This window comes from Centroberyx affinis, unplaced genomic scaffold (genome assembly GCF_046629955.1).
Source record: "Centroberyx affinis isolate AG114_WGS23_722 - 3 ecotype Tasmania unplaced genomic scaffold, CSIRO-AGI_Caff_v1 ptg002868l_1, whole genome shotgun sequence".
Taxonomy (NCBI): domain Eukaryota; kingdom Metazoa; phylum Chordata; class Actinopteri; order Beryciformes; family Berycidae; genus Centroberyx; species Centroberyx affinis.
In genome coordinates this window covers 19,583-35,904 of record NW_027281002.1, presented here as the reverse complement: position 1 = coordinate 35,904, position 16,322 = coordinate 19,583, and the positions used below count along the sequence as shown (strand labels likewise).

The following is a 16,322-nucleotide window of genomic DNA, read 5'->3' as shown; positions in this document are numbered from 1 at the left end:
CAGTGGTAGCCATGGTGCTCCCATCTTGCATCTATCCTGCATTAGTAGTGGCAGCCATGGTTGAAGTCCTGCATCTATGCACAGGTTTGGAGCCACAGTGGATGAAAAATGTCACTTCTAGCCCGGCTACATCTCTAGGTTTCTTTGGATGACTCTTTACTCAGTTTACTGTTTGGACATGGTGAGTCTGGAGTGCCAGCTAACATGTTTTAATGTTGTGTAACACTTTACTTCTGCATACAAGTCTAACAACAAAGCTCTGTTCCGACATCACAGCACTGACATGCAGTGAGGGAACATCCCAGTGTAAATGCTAGTAGGCTTTTTAAGTTACACAGATAAGGATTAAGCATAACAGACCAACATTCAACTTGGGTGTCCTCCCATTTAAACATTTACTAAACATTTACCAGTAGGCTAAAGTGGAATTCGTCCTGGACGCAAGGATTAGAGAGGAAGTGCATTAAAAAAACACAAGTTGGTCAAGGACAATTTGGCCAGGGACTTTATCTGTGTCTGTGAATCTGCCCCCAGCTTTATCAAACCACAAAACACAGTGTTATCTCTGGAAAGCAAAAATTCACCTTGGCACAAGTCACTAGATGAGATATTGACCTCGACTCCTTGTATAACTGGCTGACCAATAAAATCCGCGTTACAGCCAACAAAGTGAATGTTCAACCCTATTTTGAAACACACTCTAAGACAGTATTCACTTCAAGATAGATTAGTGCAGCTGAGAAATATGACCAGAAATATGTCTCTGGGGATTTTTATGATGGTAAGTTATGATCAAATAATTTACTTTATTTATCCAGGAAAGATCTGCTTGGCACATATGATTTTTTTCAGGAATGTCTTGCTAGACATTGTTTCAGTTACACACATTCACATCTTGGAGCAGTTGAAGACTCAGATCCCTATCAGGATTTGAACTGATAAACTTTCTTTTAAAATAAAGTCTATAAAGTCGATAAAGTCTTTTAGCCCAGTCCTCTAACCAGAAGACCATGACACCCCCAGTGCTGCCTTACGCAATGATGGGGATTGGCAGATGGGGACACAATTATTGTCAATAACATGGTGTGTAGGGAATGAAAAATACTGTAATGAAGAAATACTGCTGGTCATCAAATTGTTCATACATTCCATACGTTACCAGCAGAGATAAGTGACAACCATTTCCCCTGTGATCATCGTTTTATCTTTCTAAAAAATGGGAATAATGTCACACATTAGATCATTATGGGTTTCCAGTGTCTGAAATAAATGAGGTATTTTTGTTATGGTTTCTGTTTTGTCATACAGTACAGAGAGCCAGCACTGCCTACAGAGAATCGTGTCCTCCATTCCATGGATGAAGCATTTTTTAAATTTGTTTGTCTGTTTGTATTTATGTGTGTTTGTGTGTGCTAGCTTTTAGGTCTCATGATTTCAGTGTTGAGCAGTATCGCGACGTCCGTACAGGCAGAGCGACTTTGAAGTCAGCGCTCATTGTTACGCCTCGACTTTGATGTCGGCTCCATCGTCAGCAGCTTTGAAGTTTAGTGAGGTTCAACTATCTGAGCGCTTAACAGACTTTTAACATCAGACATATGCAGAGAGGGACAGACATGGACGGAGGGACAGAAAGATAGAGAGTGAGAGTGAGAACGATAGGGCAGACATGGACGGAGAGAGAGAGTGTGGGAGAGTGGAAGAGAGATAAATTAAAAGTAAACAAATAAGTGAGTTTATTTACTTTTCCTCCTTGTTTTTGATGAATTCTCACTGTATACAAATGCTCTGGCAGTACGGTAATGTAACATTCATGCCAATAAAGCAATTTGAAATGGATTAGATTGAAATGACAGAGAAAGAGAAAGAGAAAGCAATCAAGAGGGACCCACAGTGATGGGAGAGAAGGACAGAGATAGGAGAGAGAGAGAGAGAGAGAGAGAGAATCAGGAGAGAGAGGAAATGATAGAAGAGGAACAGAGGGAGGGAATTGTGAGAGAAAATTAAGAGAGAGAGGGACAGAAAGAGAAAAAGGGAGAAGAGGGGAATGATGGGAAAGAGGGACAAAGAAAGAAAGACAAGAGACAAAGAAAACAATGACATGGTGAGAGAGGGGGAGGGAGAGAGAGAGAGAAGGAGAGAGACTGGGGACAGAAAAGACAGAGGGACACACACATACTGTACAGACAGATGGAAAAAAGTTGAAACAGTAAATGGTTTTCGGCCCCCATGCTGTTTGATTGGGCCATTGTCATATTTCCAACCAATTAACTTGACGACACCTCCTTACAGACCGCCCCCCGCTGATTTTCAAGTCTCGGCATTTGACAGAGAATTATCTAAGCGCTACTTCAAACGTTTGTCTTCTAGAAAAAAAACTAAAAAAGGTCTAAAAGAGTATTTAAAAAAAAAAGGCTGTCTGAGAAAACACTATCAAGTAATCCCTTCAGGGTATCAGAACAGGGCTGCAGACACAGGAGAGGAATGTCTCCTATTCTCTTACTGTCATATTGTTGAGTAGAGGAGTAAAAGACAGGCCATCGGTTAATTAAGGTAACCATCGTTCATCGTTTAAAGGGCAATTCCATGTGGCGCGACTGGAGTTTTTTCTCCTTTCCCGCATTCCCTTACTGTTCTACATCACTGTAAATCATTTTCCGTATTAAATTATGAGATATTTTCAGTTTTTTCCTCGTCTTGGTTGTTTTTCAAAGTAAATATTTGGAGAAAAATGCTGTCTAGGGCGCCAGTTTTAAGTAATTGTGTAAAATCAAGCTTTATTTTCTGTTTAATTTTATGGACTATAGCTGTCGGGAGTGTCTTGCTTTGGTTTGTCTGTTGGCTTGCATGGGTTGTGATCGACAGAAGGCGAGTCGTATGTAACCGCAGAGCACATTAGCTATTGGTTGAAAGATTTATTTTGGAGGGGAAAATGTGGAAATCGGGCACATGTTCCCGAATGCAAGCAGTAATATGAAACGGTGACTGGAACTTCTTCCAAAATGTAAAAGTCTGATATTACAACTTTGCAAAAGGTGACTGTTGGCTTCTTGTTCACAGTGATGGATTGCCACCGATTTAATTCAAATGAACCCGAAGTGAATGGCCTGAGAGATTTGGCAAAACTGATTTAAAAAAACATCTTTAATCGTGGTGCATGCATGTAAAAACTGCCACAATCAACATTAAAGGGATGGAAAATGTAAAAAAAGAAGAAGCAAAAACTCAAATCACCCTGGAACTGTCCTTTAAAAGCTGAACTTTGGAGCGCTGGGCAGTGTTAGGTAGGTTGTAACAGGGTTGGACAGTGGCACAGCGATGCGAGTGGTTAATCAATGATAACTCAATTGCCACTAGTCTGTGAATGAAAAGCAACAAGCACAAGAGGAGCAGGCAGAGAGCAGGCAGATAATACATAAGAGAGAAAGAGAAAGAGAGAGAGACAAAAGCATCTCCAGAGAATCATGTCTTTTTTTGTTCGCTTCTGTGGACTGTGTGACTGTGTGTGTGTGTGTGTGTCACTTGCCTGTTCTCGGGGTCTGGTGTGGTCATGGCTCGGGTGACGTAGCACATCTTGAGCGGTATGCACCTCCTGTCGCCCTGCAGAGACAGCGAGGGGGGCGGAGGAGAGCTGGGCGGGTCGCAGCAGGAGGAGAGGGGGGGACTGCCGAGCGGGGCGACTCGGGAGGGGGGGTCTCCCAGCCGATCTCTGACACCGGGGAGCCCTTCTTGACGTAGGGGGTGGCCTCGCGCATGTACTTGACTGAGCAGGAAAAGGGAAGGACAGAGAAGAGAGAGAGTGGGGTGAGGGGGGATAGAGAGAGAGAGAGAGAGAGAGAGAGATTTCCAGTTTAAGCTGTAGCTAAACGCTGACAAAGGACATGAAAGTGGAACATTTTGAGATTTGAATGTTCTGGATCTGAGTCACGTTTGGTCAGAGTTTGACTCAATGGAATGGAATGGAAAATGTAAAGCATCCAACCTTTTTATCTTCAAGAATGACATATTATCTACTCTGGTTGTGCTTTTCTCTTATGCAAAAGGTCTCATATATGGGTGTGTAGCTGCATTAATGACTCAGAGTTACCATTGCTGGTATTGGCTGGGGCCAGTAGCTGGAGCCAGGTCACATTTAATTCAGTCATTTCATTCATAATGTTGATAGAAATTGCAAATCACTATTAAAATGCTGCACCAGTAATTTTTGCCTAGAGAAACTTTACAATATAACATCTACTGGCTTCCCTTCATTCATTGCCTGTTCAGGATTTTAATGTGTTATCAATTTTAAAGCACTTCACAATTTGGCCCCTGCATTGATTTCTGAACTTTTATCACTGATAACAAAAGTCATAGTTGTGGTCGTAGTAGGAGTCTGTTCAATAATGTTATCATCCTATAGTTCATTGTTTCAAGTAGGTAAGAATGCTGTGAATAGGTTCTCTTTAAAGTAGGCCTAATTTAATTAAGGTTAAAGAAGCAAATACATCTGTGTTTAACTCTTTATTCTACATTTCAAAAGCAAAGCATGATAGTATGCAAATGATGCTGTGTATAGAGAGTGAGAAGCTGCATGGATCATGTGATTACTTTCCCTTTCCCCAGCACCATGAGCTGACGGCTGCCCTGCTCCGTTATTTCACTAGCAATATTGAGTGATAACAGCAGAAGTGAAAAGTGAAAATGTAGATAGACAAAACAGACTCAACGGGCTCCCTGCCTCCCTGTCCATATCAAAGTGTATTTGAGTGTTCCTGCTGTAAACTGCACTGATGATTCATACTTTGTCTCTGCTGCTGGAGGGGGGGCAGCATCAGGAGAGTTATGGCACTGAACACACTGAGGACCCCACTAGATAGATAGGATAGTCAGAGCTAATGCTGCCAGGCTAGGCAAGAAAACTAAATTTCCAAAAAACCTTTAGTTGTAAAAGTCAATCACTGGAGGCTTAATAACAATTCCAGACCCTTCAATGCCATGTTGTTATACAAGGTTTGGGAAGGGGAGAGGAAAAGGGAACACGGGACACATGTTTAAGTGAAAGACAGAAATAGAGAGGCAGAAATGAAGTGGGTGCTCAGTATGCTCTGTGTCCTGAATGCTCTGAATCCTTGGAATGCCCTGGATGTTTAATTGGCATATCCCACCGTACGAGCCGGGTATAATTGGCATATCGCTGGTGGCATTTGTAATCCAGCATGTGAACTATTCTTGGGTGAAGCGCTATAGACTCTTATGAGACTGTATAACAAGCCTAACCGCCAACCTGTAGAGGAGAGATGACAGGCTGACACATAACGCAGAGGAGGAGATGGGGGTGAATGATGTGCGAGTGTCCTGAATGGCTCTACAGCAACAATTTGATCCGACTGCACACTAGACTAACCCACACAGTCAGATCTGTTGCTATCAGACAAAAGGGCTAAAAAAAAGGTTGATGGAATTGTTAATATGCATCAAAACAAAGCACAGATACAGTGGCTGAGTTTGTCATTCAGGGCCTTGGATTTTTTAGATTAAAGTGACGTAAAGGAACATGTGAAACAATTTAAATTCAAGTGAAAAATAACAAAAACTGAAAAACAACAAAACCAGAGCAACAAGGTTTTCACAATTAAGATACACATGTGTACACACACACACACACACACACACACACACACACTATCTGCCTCATTTTCTGTGCTCCAAAGCATGATGAAGCCCCAAAGGAACACAGGCAAATATCTTAGATCCACAAACTGGGGCTTACAGTGTGTGGGTGTGTGTGTGTGTGTGCATGTGAGTCTGTGTGTGTGTGTGTGTGTGTGTGTGTGTATGTGCACTTGTATGTGTGCGTGTGTGTGTGTGTGTGTGTGTGCGTGTGTGTGTGTGTGTATGTGTGTCTGTGTGAGAAATTGGTGTAATTCTGAGGCAATTATTACTATTCCTTTTGCCAGTGATAATCCAGCATTAGTTCCGGACTTTGAACATACGATCTCTTGTATGGGTCTTTTCACACACACACACACACGTGCACACGCACACACACACACACACATGCACGCGCATGCACACACACACACACACACACACACACACAACACAATATCATTACTATCATTGTACTAGACTGCCGCTACAATCAAATGCATAATGCCATTTAAATTGCTAGTTTGCATTTCATAATGGAGGCAAACGGTAGCAAAAACAGAACTTGGTCAGTGAACCAAGCTGAATCTCTGAAAAACTTTAATTAAAGGATTGTTTTACTTGCATTTGGCCTCCACTGCAGGGCCGGGGCAATTCACTTTAAATAAATTCCAAATGATAATTACAACTGCAACTGCAAAAGACAGATTCTCATATATCTCATTCTCACATTTCTGTCATGAGTCACTACTTCACACAGATCTACGTCCTGAATTGACTGAACTGAAAGTGAATTGATCCCAGGCTAGCCATGTTAAAATATAATGTTTAGTCCATTCAGTGTTTCAATTAAAATTTGCAGACACAGCCTGGCAAGAGGAAATTTAAACTCATTGACCGGCATCACTCTGCCCAGAAATAGAGCTGCACTGTTTCCATTCCAGCACAGGGGAAAATAAATGGGGCGGGGTCCATATGTTTATGATCATTACCCTGTATGTGTGTGTGCATTCCCTCGGGGCCTGTATCTATTCCATTACAGCACCGATACAGCTAACTGTGTGCGATAACCTCAACAGTGCGATAACATCTCAGAGAGGATAATGATGCTCCTCTGTAGAGAAGTTCTACTCGAGCCTTGATTTGAAACCAGGCTAAAAGTTGGTTTGCTATTACATAAGTCCAGCTGAAAGCTCAGAATGAGGGGCTGTCCCTCCCCCTCTCGCTTTGATTTTATTTTTCTGGCTCTGTCTCTCTGTCTCGTGCTCAAGACAGAGTGCAAGCACGCACACGCACACACACACACACAAAAACAGACACACACACACACACACACAATCTGGACATTGTTTACCTGCCCGTCTTAGTAATGAGATGGCCTCCTAAGCATTTGCACATTCAATCATTCTCTCTCTGTCTCTCTCTCTCTCTCCAAATGTGGATCCCTTTTCCTTCCACTCATTCTGTCTCTCTCTCCGTCTAAATTGAAACTGAAAGTCTGTCTCTTTCTCTTTTTCTCTCTCTCTCTCCACTCTGTTTCTCACTTTGTCCCTCTCCAAATGCTAGTGTTTCTCTCTCTCTCTCTCTCTCTCTCTCCCACTCTCCATCCCATTAGGAAATGGTAGCTTGCCGTTACAGTAGTGACAACGCAGATGTCTGAATGACAACGTATCACCAAAGACCAGCTGTTCAACTCCCCATTTTAAATCCCACTCACTCCCATTGATGCCATTCAAAAGCCATTCACTTATTTCCAAACTCCATTCAACCCTATTCAAAACCCATTCACTTACACATTCTACAAATGGGGCAGTTAGTTTCTTCAGAAGTCTAAGAGCTTGTTATGATGACAATGGAGCCCATTGTGAAGACTGGAAGACTCCATGGAAATCCAGTGCGACTGGTGTCTCTGTCATCAGGTGTAGTCACACACATTCACAATGAGTGCACACACACACACACACACACACACACACACACACATCCATACATACATGCTCACTCATTTGCTTTTTCTCTCATTAATTTTCTCTCTCTAACAATAAGTGTGGTTGGACAGCACCCCCCTACACACACACACACACTCTTTCTATAACATCAGGCATAATTACAATATCTGTCTCATTGTGTCCTTTTCACTTAATGATCCTTAACAATCTTTAATGAGGTCTGAAGTCATTGGACCTCTCACCATCTGCTCTGAATAGGGAACTTTATTTGGTGAGAAAATTTACCAAAGGAAAAACTCCTCTCATTAAGCCTGTGGGAGAGAAAGTGGAAGGTTTGACATTGGTAAGAGTTGGAAAGAGAACAGAACAGGGCAGAGGGATAGACAGAAAAAAGGCTCCTTTATAAAGCTCTGATTGCAGAATGAAGGCTTTTATTCCTTGCAGGCACTGAGCAGGTAGCTAGACACTACTGCAGCACAAAAGGCCTTTACAAATCCACACTCAAGGCATCTTTTAGTAAGATTTGGACCAATATCTAAGAGTGTTTAAATGTTGCCTTAACCAAATTATGAGCAAGCTGGGGGCCTTATTTATAGAAAAGACAAAAAAAGAAATTAGAAATACACGTAGGAGGAATTACTCATCAATGTTGTAATCAGTTACCAGCTCACTATGCTAGCACACAACTTTCCATGAGTAGAAGAGGCGTGAAACACACAAACATAAATATATAATGTCTGGTCAAAAGAAGAAACTTTAGTTCCTGATGAAGATCTTTGCTAAAATGTCATGTTTGGAAAAGTTTAAACACACTTTCTCAAACTTCAGTGTATTCTCTCACCCTGGTGCATCATTAAAACATACTGCTTAGTTATAGCCAAGGTTATATCTCTTCCCTATAGGTTACACCATAACATATATATATATACTTGTTTTGGATGCAGCTATGGCCAAGACTAGGTCAATGTGGGAAATTTGAGTGAAAATAAGTTTATCAAAGTTTATCCAGCAGAAAAGTACACAAGTGTTCTCAACCCTGAACATGACTGAACAGAAAAAAGAGCATTGCTTCAGAGTTTACTTGCAAATAATCAAATGTGCAGAGGCAATTAGACAAAGGGTGTGTTCCGAAGGACAGACAGAAGGACTGGACAATAGTCAAGGTGACTGATCCATAACACTAAACTATAACCTGAATATTACATCAGACCCACCAGGAGTTGTTTTCTGATTATTGCGGCCTTAAATGCTTGATGTTGCAGTGGCTTTTCTCAAAAATTGCAATGCAATTTGCGATATGTGTTTTTTGTGATAAAATTGCAGGAATGGGTGAAAATTGTTAATTATTGCAATCTCAAATTTGGCCAGTAAAGACTTATAACTGGCATCTGATATTTTATTGCTTTGCCTTCTGTTCATCCATATTACACTGTAAATGAATCTACCAAAGCCTTTCCTCAAAGTTTGCTCATGAAGAGTCAAAATATGCAGAGACAACTGTTACAAAGTCCGTGGCTCCTAATGCTACAAGCATGTTTACATACAGTAACTCACTCTCTCCTCACAAGGATTTGGGAAAAGTGAAAGCCACAATGCAACATCAGCAGGCTTACAGAAGTATAAAGACAGCTGTGTGGTAGATGTAACATTATTTCCAGAAACGTTAACACAAACCACCACATTTATTCAGAACCACAACCATTGGGGCTGTGAGTGAAAGGTAGTTTCAAATAGACTTTTTTTGCTGTTGATTCATCTACAGTGTAACATGGATTTAACATCAAAAAGACAATGAAGCCACATAACAGACTTGCAGCCTTTTGATTATGGCCACGCTTAAATCATATTAAATTTACAATTTAAACATTAAACTGAAATCCTTATCCAGAGCCACTTTCAATAAGTGCAACTGTAGAGAGGGTCAGTATCTGCAAAGATAATCACAAGAAAACTAGTACAAAACAAATGCAAGTGACAAAGATTCAATGCGTACGACTACAAAGGAGAGGGTATAAAGATCAGCTTTAGCCTACCACCACCCAATTTTTCTGTCTGTATAAACACTGACAGAGGACAGGAGTGAAATTCAATCTATTATCATCGCCACCACAGTCATTATCGCCAACATCGCAGTTGTTGTTATTATCATCACCATCATCCGCTCAGAGTCAGACTCTGCAAACAGTAGCAGAGGTGATGATAGCTTCTCTAATGACATAAACAGTCAGTCAGCCAGTAGACACGTAGACGCTCTCTGACTCTCTCTCTCTCACACACACACACACACACACACACACATACACACTAACTGTAGCATCACAGTCTAGACTACACTGCTGATGACTACCATGATGACAACACATGCATATACACACACTGACACACAAGCAGACACATGCTTATAGACACACGCACAGACACACACACACACACACACACACACACAGTAACAGTAACATGAGTCTTCATGACACTGCTGCTGACAACACATGCACACACACATACAGATGGAAGATGATGACAGTCAAGGCTTGTTAGGGGTAAACCGTGAGCTTACAGGATACTGACTCATTTCCTGTCTGCTGAAGTGTGTGACACTTGTCCTTCATTCTATTCTGACTTTTTATTCTTAACCTAATTTGTGTCTATTTTTAGCCTATTATCTTCTACTCTTGTCTTGACGCTATTCATAGTGTTCTGTTACATCACCACACGGCTATCTTGGTAGGAAAATAACAGACGATTGTAAAAAAAAAAAAAAATAACTGGTGATTATAATCAGATGACAGCCACAGCCAATAAGCTGTGTATATGGTAAAGCACCATACTGGTAGGGAATATATGTGACATCAGAGGAATATTATGAATAGAGAATACTGGTGTGCTGGATGGTGTGTGCCTGCACTGAAATGCAGCAGGTATAATGATTGAAAATGCTGGGAAATTCTCTTTTGGCTTGTCTTCCTCCATAGGGAGGTCTGCAGGTTGAGCTACAGCACTGGAGCCTGCAGAGATTCAGTGTTTTGCTCAGGGACACTTCAACAAACAGGATGCTTGGACCCGGGTCCTCTGGTTGGAGAGCGGTCTTAAGACGGATAATAAAGGAGTAAGTGGTTGTTGTCTATCTTTAGTGAATTTTATGCTCCTGCTTTCTGATGAGTTTTCAAGATGGCTTGTCTGCGCTATCAGAGCCTTCCGGTAAAACGGCACGTAGGCCTGCATGCTTGCATATGCACACACATGTACAATGCACAGTGATACAGCATTCAAATACACACACACATGCTCACACACACACACCCACACACACACGCACACTCCTATCCCATGGGAAATGCTCTGTCTCCTAACGGTTGGATCAGATGTTTCCTCCTGATCTCTCTCCTCCTCTAACAGAGAGCCTGCTTCTCCCAAATCTTAGAAGATGGCTAGACATACATTCAGGAATGAAACTTAAAAGGGAATATCTCTCAATTCAAGAATTTACATATCACTGCTTACTTTTTTTTTTTTTTTGAATTGGTTCGTTATGTGCCGAGTACCTTTCATGTCCCCAGAGATCCATGGAACCCTTTCATGACATATTGAATCACACTGTATTTGTGTCACTTGCCAATAAAGTCATTTTCTTCTTCTGCTGCATCCTCTAAGATTCACTGCTTTTCAAAATGCAAATCATGTCTGTATGAGTAAAGTTACAGGCTAGTGAACTTATTCTACCTCTCGGTCACCCTTAAGTTAGGCCATTCCTGTCCTCTTTCTATCTGCTTCTTAACCCCCCCTCTCTCTTCTCCCTTCTCTCTCTCTCTTTCTGTGCCTTTCTCCATAACTTCCACCCCCCCTACATCTCTCTCCCTCCTCTCTCCCTCCTTCCTCCCTCTCCCGCTCCCTCCCTTCCGCTCTCTCTCTGTCCCCCCCCTTCTCTCTCTCTCTCTCTCTCTCTCTCTCTCTCTCTCTCTCTCTCTCTCTCTCTCTCTCTCTCTCTCCGTCTTATCTCAGTAAGTTTTCAGCTGGGACCTGGTTTTCCCTCTGCAGTAGCCTCAGTGTCCCCCTGGGAAGGATCATCACCATGTTTGTGCGTGTGTATGTGTGTGTGAGTAAGACAGAGGAAAGAGAGAGAGAGAGAGAGAGAGAGAGAGAGAGAGAGAGGAGAGAGAGACTTTGTTCTTACTATCTTGGGTCCAAGAGTCCTCACAGGAACAGGAATAGAAAACTCAGAGAAGTGGGCACTTCACACACACACCAAAATTTTTTTGGTGTGTGTGTGTGTGTGTGTGATGGGGGTGGGTGGGGGGTGTATAATGATGTTCAGCCTTCAGAGTGGAAACCGCCAGCCACCAGCCTAATTTTCATCTTCACTGTTGGCTAAAAACAACTGTAGAGCAAACTCACATAGACTTGGCTGTGCTGCGCGTGTGTTTGTGTAAACGAGTGTGAAAGTGTGTGTGTACATGAATGCGCGTGTGTGTGTGTGATGTTTGAGGGAATGTAGAACTATATTTGTGTGAGTGGCCTTGCTTGTGTATGTAAAAACGAAGCAGACAGTGAGAGAGGAGTGTGAGGGGAAGAGAGAGAGAGAGAAAAGGAGCATGGGAGAGAGATAGAGAGAGAGTATGTGAGTCTGATCTCACATGTCCCCCCCCCCCCCCGTTGCATAATAACCATTTCCTTAGAAATGCCAGCTATTCTTTTTTGCAACAGTCAGCCAATCAGTCACCTGCACATTTCCCAACTATGCGATAAACCAAGGGTGTCCCAATGGCATGTAGGCCTATTAAAGGAATAGTTCACCCAAAAATGACTCATCATCTACTCACCCTCATGCCAGTTGAAACACAGGTGAAGTTTGTCCATATAACATACAGGGAGGTTGCCAACACAACTCCATAGCAGCCTTCTCCAAAACAACTGAAGTCAATGGGGACCAGTTCTTCAGAGTTCCAAAAAGACCTACAGTATATTTACACCATAATTTAGTGCAAGTCTTAACTACAGCTGATTGATTTGCAACAAATAATGGTGTATATGTCTTTTTATTCACAGTGTGATTGTTTGGCTGTTTTTGTTTGTAACAAATAGCCGATCACATACAACATGGACAGATCTAGATCAGACAATTCGGATAAGATAAGATGAAACTATTGATCCCCGTGGGGAAATTAGATTGTTGCACAGCAAAAGTAATATGATTCAGCGGGGAAAAGGACATAGAATAGGCCTATAAGCGCAAAACTATAAAATAATAGTCTAAAAATAGGCGAAAATAATAAAATAGGCTAATCAAACAACAAAAGCCATAGAGAATAGACCTAATTATAGGATGATATAAGCCCTAATATTTCCTGCTGACATTTTCAATCGGAAAGAAATGGATAGCTACTAACATTGGGTTCTTCTCTCAACAAGAACAAATTCTGATAATGAATAACTGTCAGCATTACAAAACATAACCGCGAAAAGTAAAAGTTGTTTCTGCTTCCAAGGCTAGAGGATTACTGGAGGAACTGCCCCGTCATTAGGACACAGTGGGCATATTTTTCATTGATACAATAGTTTGTGGACACAGGCTGTAAAAAGATTTTCTATTCATAAAGTCGGCCTCATGTTCTTCGGGGCTGCGGTAATGGAATATGAAATAGCCTACATTGAACCAAACACTGTCGGGAATCCAATTAGGCTAAATGAAGTCAGCGCAATTAATATATGCAACAGTAACTGCCATTAATAATATGCTCAGTTAAGTAACCTACCTGCTATATCTCCGATAGGCTATAATAAGTTATCATGGAAAACAACGTCATTCTACTGGTCTGTAAACACGTCGCCCTGCGAAGAGCACTTCTTACTGTCTGTTAATTCAAAAATTGCCTAACAATTTTCAGTTTTTTAATGTGATTTCCATTTGTATATTTGTCCATATCGGGATCCAGTAGGAATGGTGACTTCCTGTTTCCAGACAGCTGATTGGTCAGAAGGCCTTTCATACGTTTTGATCCGATACCCTGAACTTAACCTGCTCCGGAGCAGGTTAGCCGTGCAGCATAAATTACCATGGTGATCTACCCCGGTAAGAAGTGAACCACCTTCGTGAGACTGAAAATCCAGGGTTAAACCTGAAGTTACCTCGCTAACCCCAAATCCTGCTTCGTAGTCCAGGCCCCAGGTCCCCATTGACTTCAGTTGTTTTGGAGAAGGCTGCTACGAAGTTGTGGAGGCAACCTCCCTGTGTGTTATATGGACTAACAAATTTCACCTGTGTTTCATTTGGCATGAGGGTGAGTAGATGATGACAGAATTTTCATTTTTGGGTGAACTATTCCTTTAAGTATGACATCATCCCCTCTCCTCCTGAAACTAGCTAAATTTGCAGAGATGGCGGAAAAAAAAGTTTCAGTTCTCTTCAATTTGGTGACCTAGGATAAACTACAAGGTGACTTGTAAGAGATAACAGATAACAGATTTCATGTACTGAGATATATGAGTTATGTAGGGTAGTGCAATAAAAATATCACTTTTTCTTATCCATTTTAGCCCTATTATTAACCAATATAATCACACTTTCCACCCTGATGGAAAATTAAACATGTCCTACAGCAGTGGTTCTCAATCCTGGTCCTCGGGACCCAAAGCCATGCTGGTTTTCATTTTAGCCATTTAAATGTGAAGAATGACTGTTTTTGATAATAGTTTCACTGTTATCTCTCTACCTACAATACAGATAGTCATGGAATTATGGACAAAATCATATCTAACAATAAAAAATATTCTCAGATTTGGGTCCGAGAGACAAAATCTCATCAAATGGGGGTCAGTGGCCCTAATGTGGACTAAATTAGGGGTCTTTGATATGAAAAAGGTTGAGAATCACTGTCCTACAGTATGAGGGTGAATGATGTGTCATAGAGCAGCCTAGAACAATCCAGGACAGCGGTTCCCAAAGTAGGGTGCAGGGCCATTCTTGGGGTCCTTGAGGGGGTTATACTAGGTCCCCAGCAAGATGAGGTATAATTTCACAAATACTTCTGAAATGTAGCCCAGTGAGAGAAGGTATGAATTTGGCTATTTTGACCATAGTTCTCACACACTCAACTATTATCTCCCCACTTACAGTGAAGACGGGTCTATAATCCTCTATTGAAACATATCTAAGTAACAACAAAAAAGGAGGTTGGGTATTTGTTTACAAAAAAAAGTTTGGGAGCCCATGATGACCTTCTTCAAACCACCTGAAGCGACTGAGATTACAACTGCTCTCTCTCTCCATACATACACACACACACACACACACACACACACACACACACACACACACACACACACAAACACAAACACACGCACCCAACCTACCTACCTTCCAGAGTCACCTCTTTCCCGGCACGTTTCAGCGCCTGCACAGCCTCGTCGTGGGTCGCGTCCCGCAGGTTCACGCCGTTCACAGACAGGATAGCGTCCCCGACGTACAGAGCCTGGGTCTGGTCCGCGGCGAGCCCCTTGAATATCTTACTGATCAGGATGGGCATTTTATTCTCCTTCCCCCCCTTGATGCTGATCCCGAGTCCGCCGACCTCCTGCTTGGTCACCTTGACGCACCGCTTTCTGTTGGCGATCGCCTCGGGCACTCGCTCCGGTAGGTCCGTGAACGCGGTGCGCACGGTTTGGGGGCTGTTGTTGGAGTTGGTGTTGTTGTTGCCATGGTAAGATCCGTTGGTAACGCCGTTGGAGTTGACATTGTCGTTAACGTTGTCGTTAACGCCGGTCTCCTCGCAGCTTAACGTGAGCGCTTCCTCGTTCAAGTTGGCCAAAACTTTGTGCCACCGCTCCCGCACCAAAACCTCCAAAAATCCACTTTTTTGCACTCCGGTGGCACCCGAAACTCCCGTCGCTATTACCACCGCCATCTTTGGAGCATTTCTTTAAAATGGCATGTGATTTTTTTATGTAGTCTCTCACACTGTAACTCCCACTCTTCCTCTCCCACTCTCCCGCTCTGGACTTTGCCCCTCTGAAGTTTTCTGCGGGACTTGTCAAGTGTCCCGTCCAGCCAGCCAGAGCAGTTTTGGCACAAGCTGCGCTCCGCTCCGCTCCGCCTGCCCGAGATCCTATCTGTTGGGTGGAGTTTGCTCCCCCCGCCGTCAGGCAATCCCATCTCCGGGCCCTGCATACACAAAATGTTTGCTTTTTTGTTTATCTTTTTTCCCCCAGATCCAGCCCTAAATATTTAAGTCGTGACCAGTGATGTAGGCTAGTGGTAAATAAAAAGGAGGTTAGGTAGCCTAAACTATGACCACCAGGCGATAAACATCATAAGGCAAATAACCACCAATACAAATAAAATCTTTTTTTTTTTAGAAAAGCAATAATTTATGCTTTCCTCCCATAAATACCATATCGTCATAGCTTGCATCAGTATGATACTACTTACTATGATGTGTACAATGAATTTAGGCCATTGAGATTTATGTCAGCCTAAAAAGGATAATAAAGTCAATCCTGCAAATAAAAAGGTAACTAAACTGAGTTTTGTGGGTTTACCCTCCACTACACCTCTCGCGACGTTGGAGCTGAAGAGGTAAGGAGTGGCCACTGGTCCTTTACAGCTGTACATTTGGATTATTGTAGCTATTCTGAAGCAGTGTTGAATATGTTAGACTAACCAACATAGTATGGCTCGAACTGAAGTGTTCAATCTGCGAATTGTCCATTCCTTCTTTGCTCGATCGCGTTCACGTTGAAGAAATTAGATCG

At 42.2% G+C, this 16,322-nt stretch overlaps 1 protein-coding gene across 1 annotated transcript in view; it reads right to left on the bottom strand.

Moving 5' to 3' along the window:
• Positions 1-15,565, bottom strand: part of sntb1 (syntrophin, basic 1) — a 35,363-nt gene extending 19,798 nt beyond the window's left edge. Inside the window, 3 exon segments of the mRNA XM_071536385.1 lie at positions 3,524-3,660; positions 3,663-3,760; positions 14,929-15,565. Of these exon segments, the coding sequence (XP_071392486.1) occupies positions 3,524-3,660; positions 3,663-3,760; positions 14,929-15,475 (782 nt within the window). The 5' untranslated portion in view covers positions 15,476-15,565.
• Between the last annotated feature and the right edge of the window lie 757 nt (positions 15,566-16,322).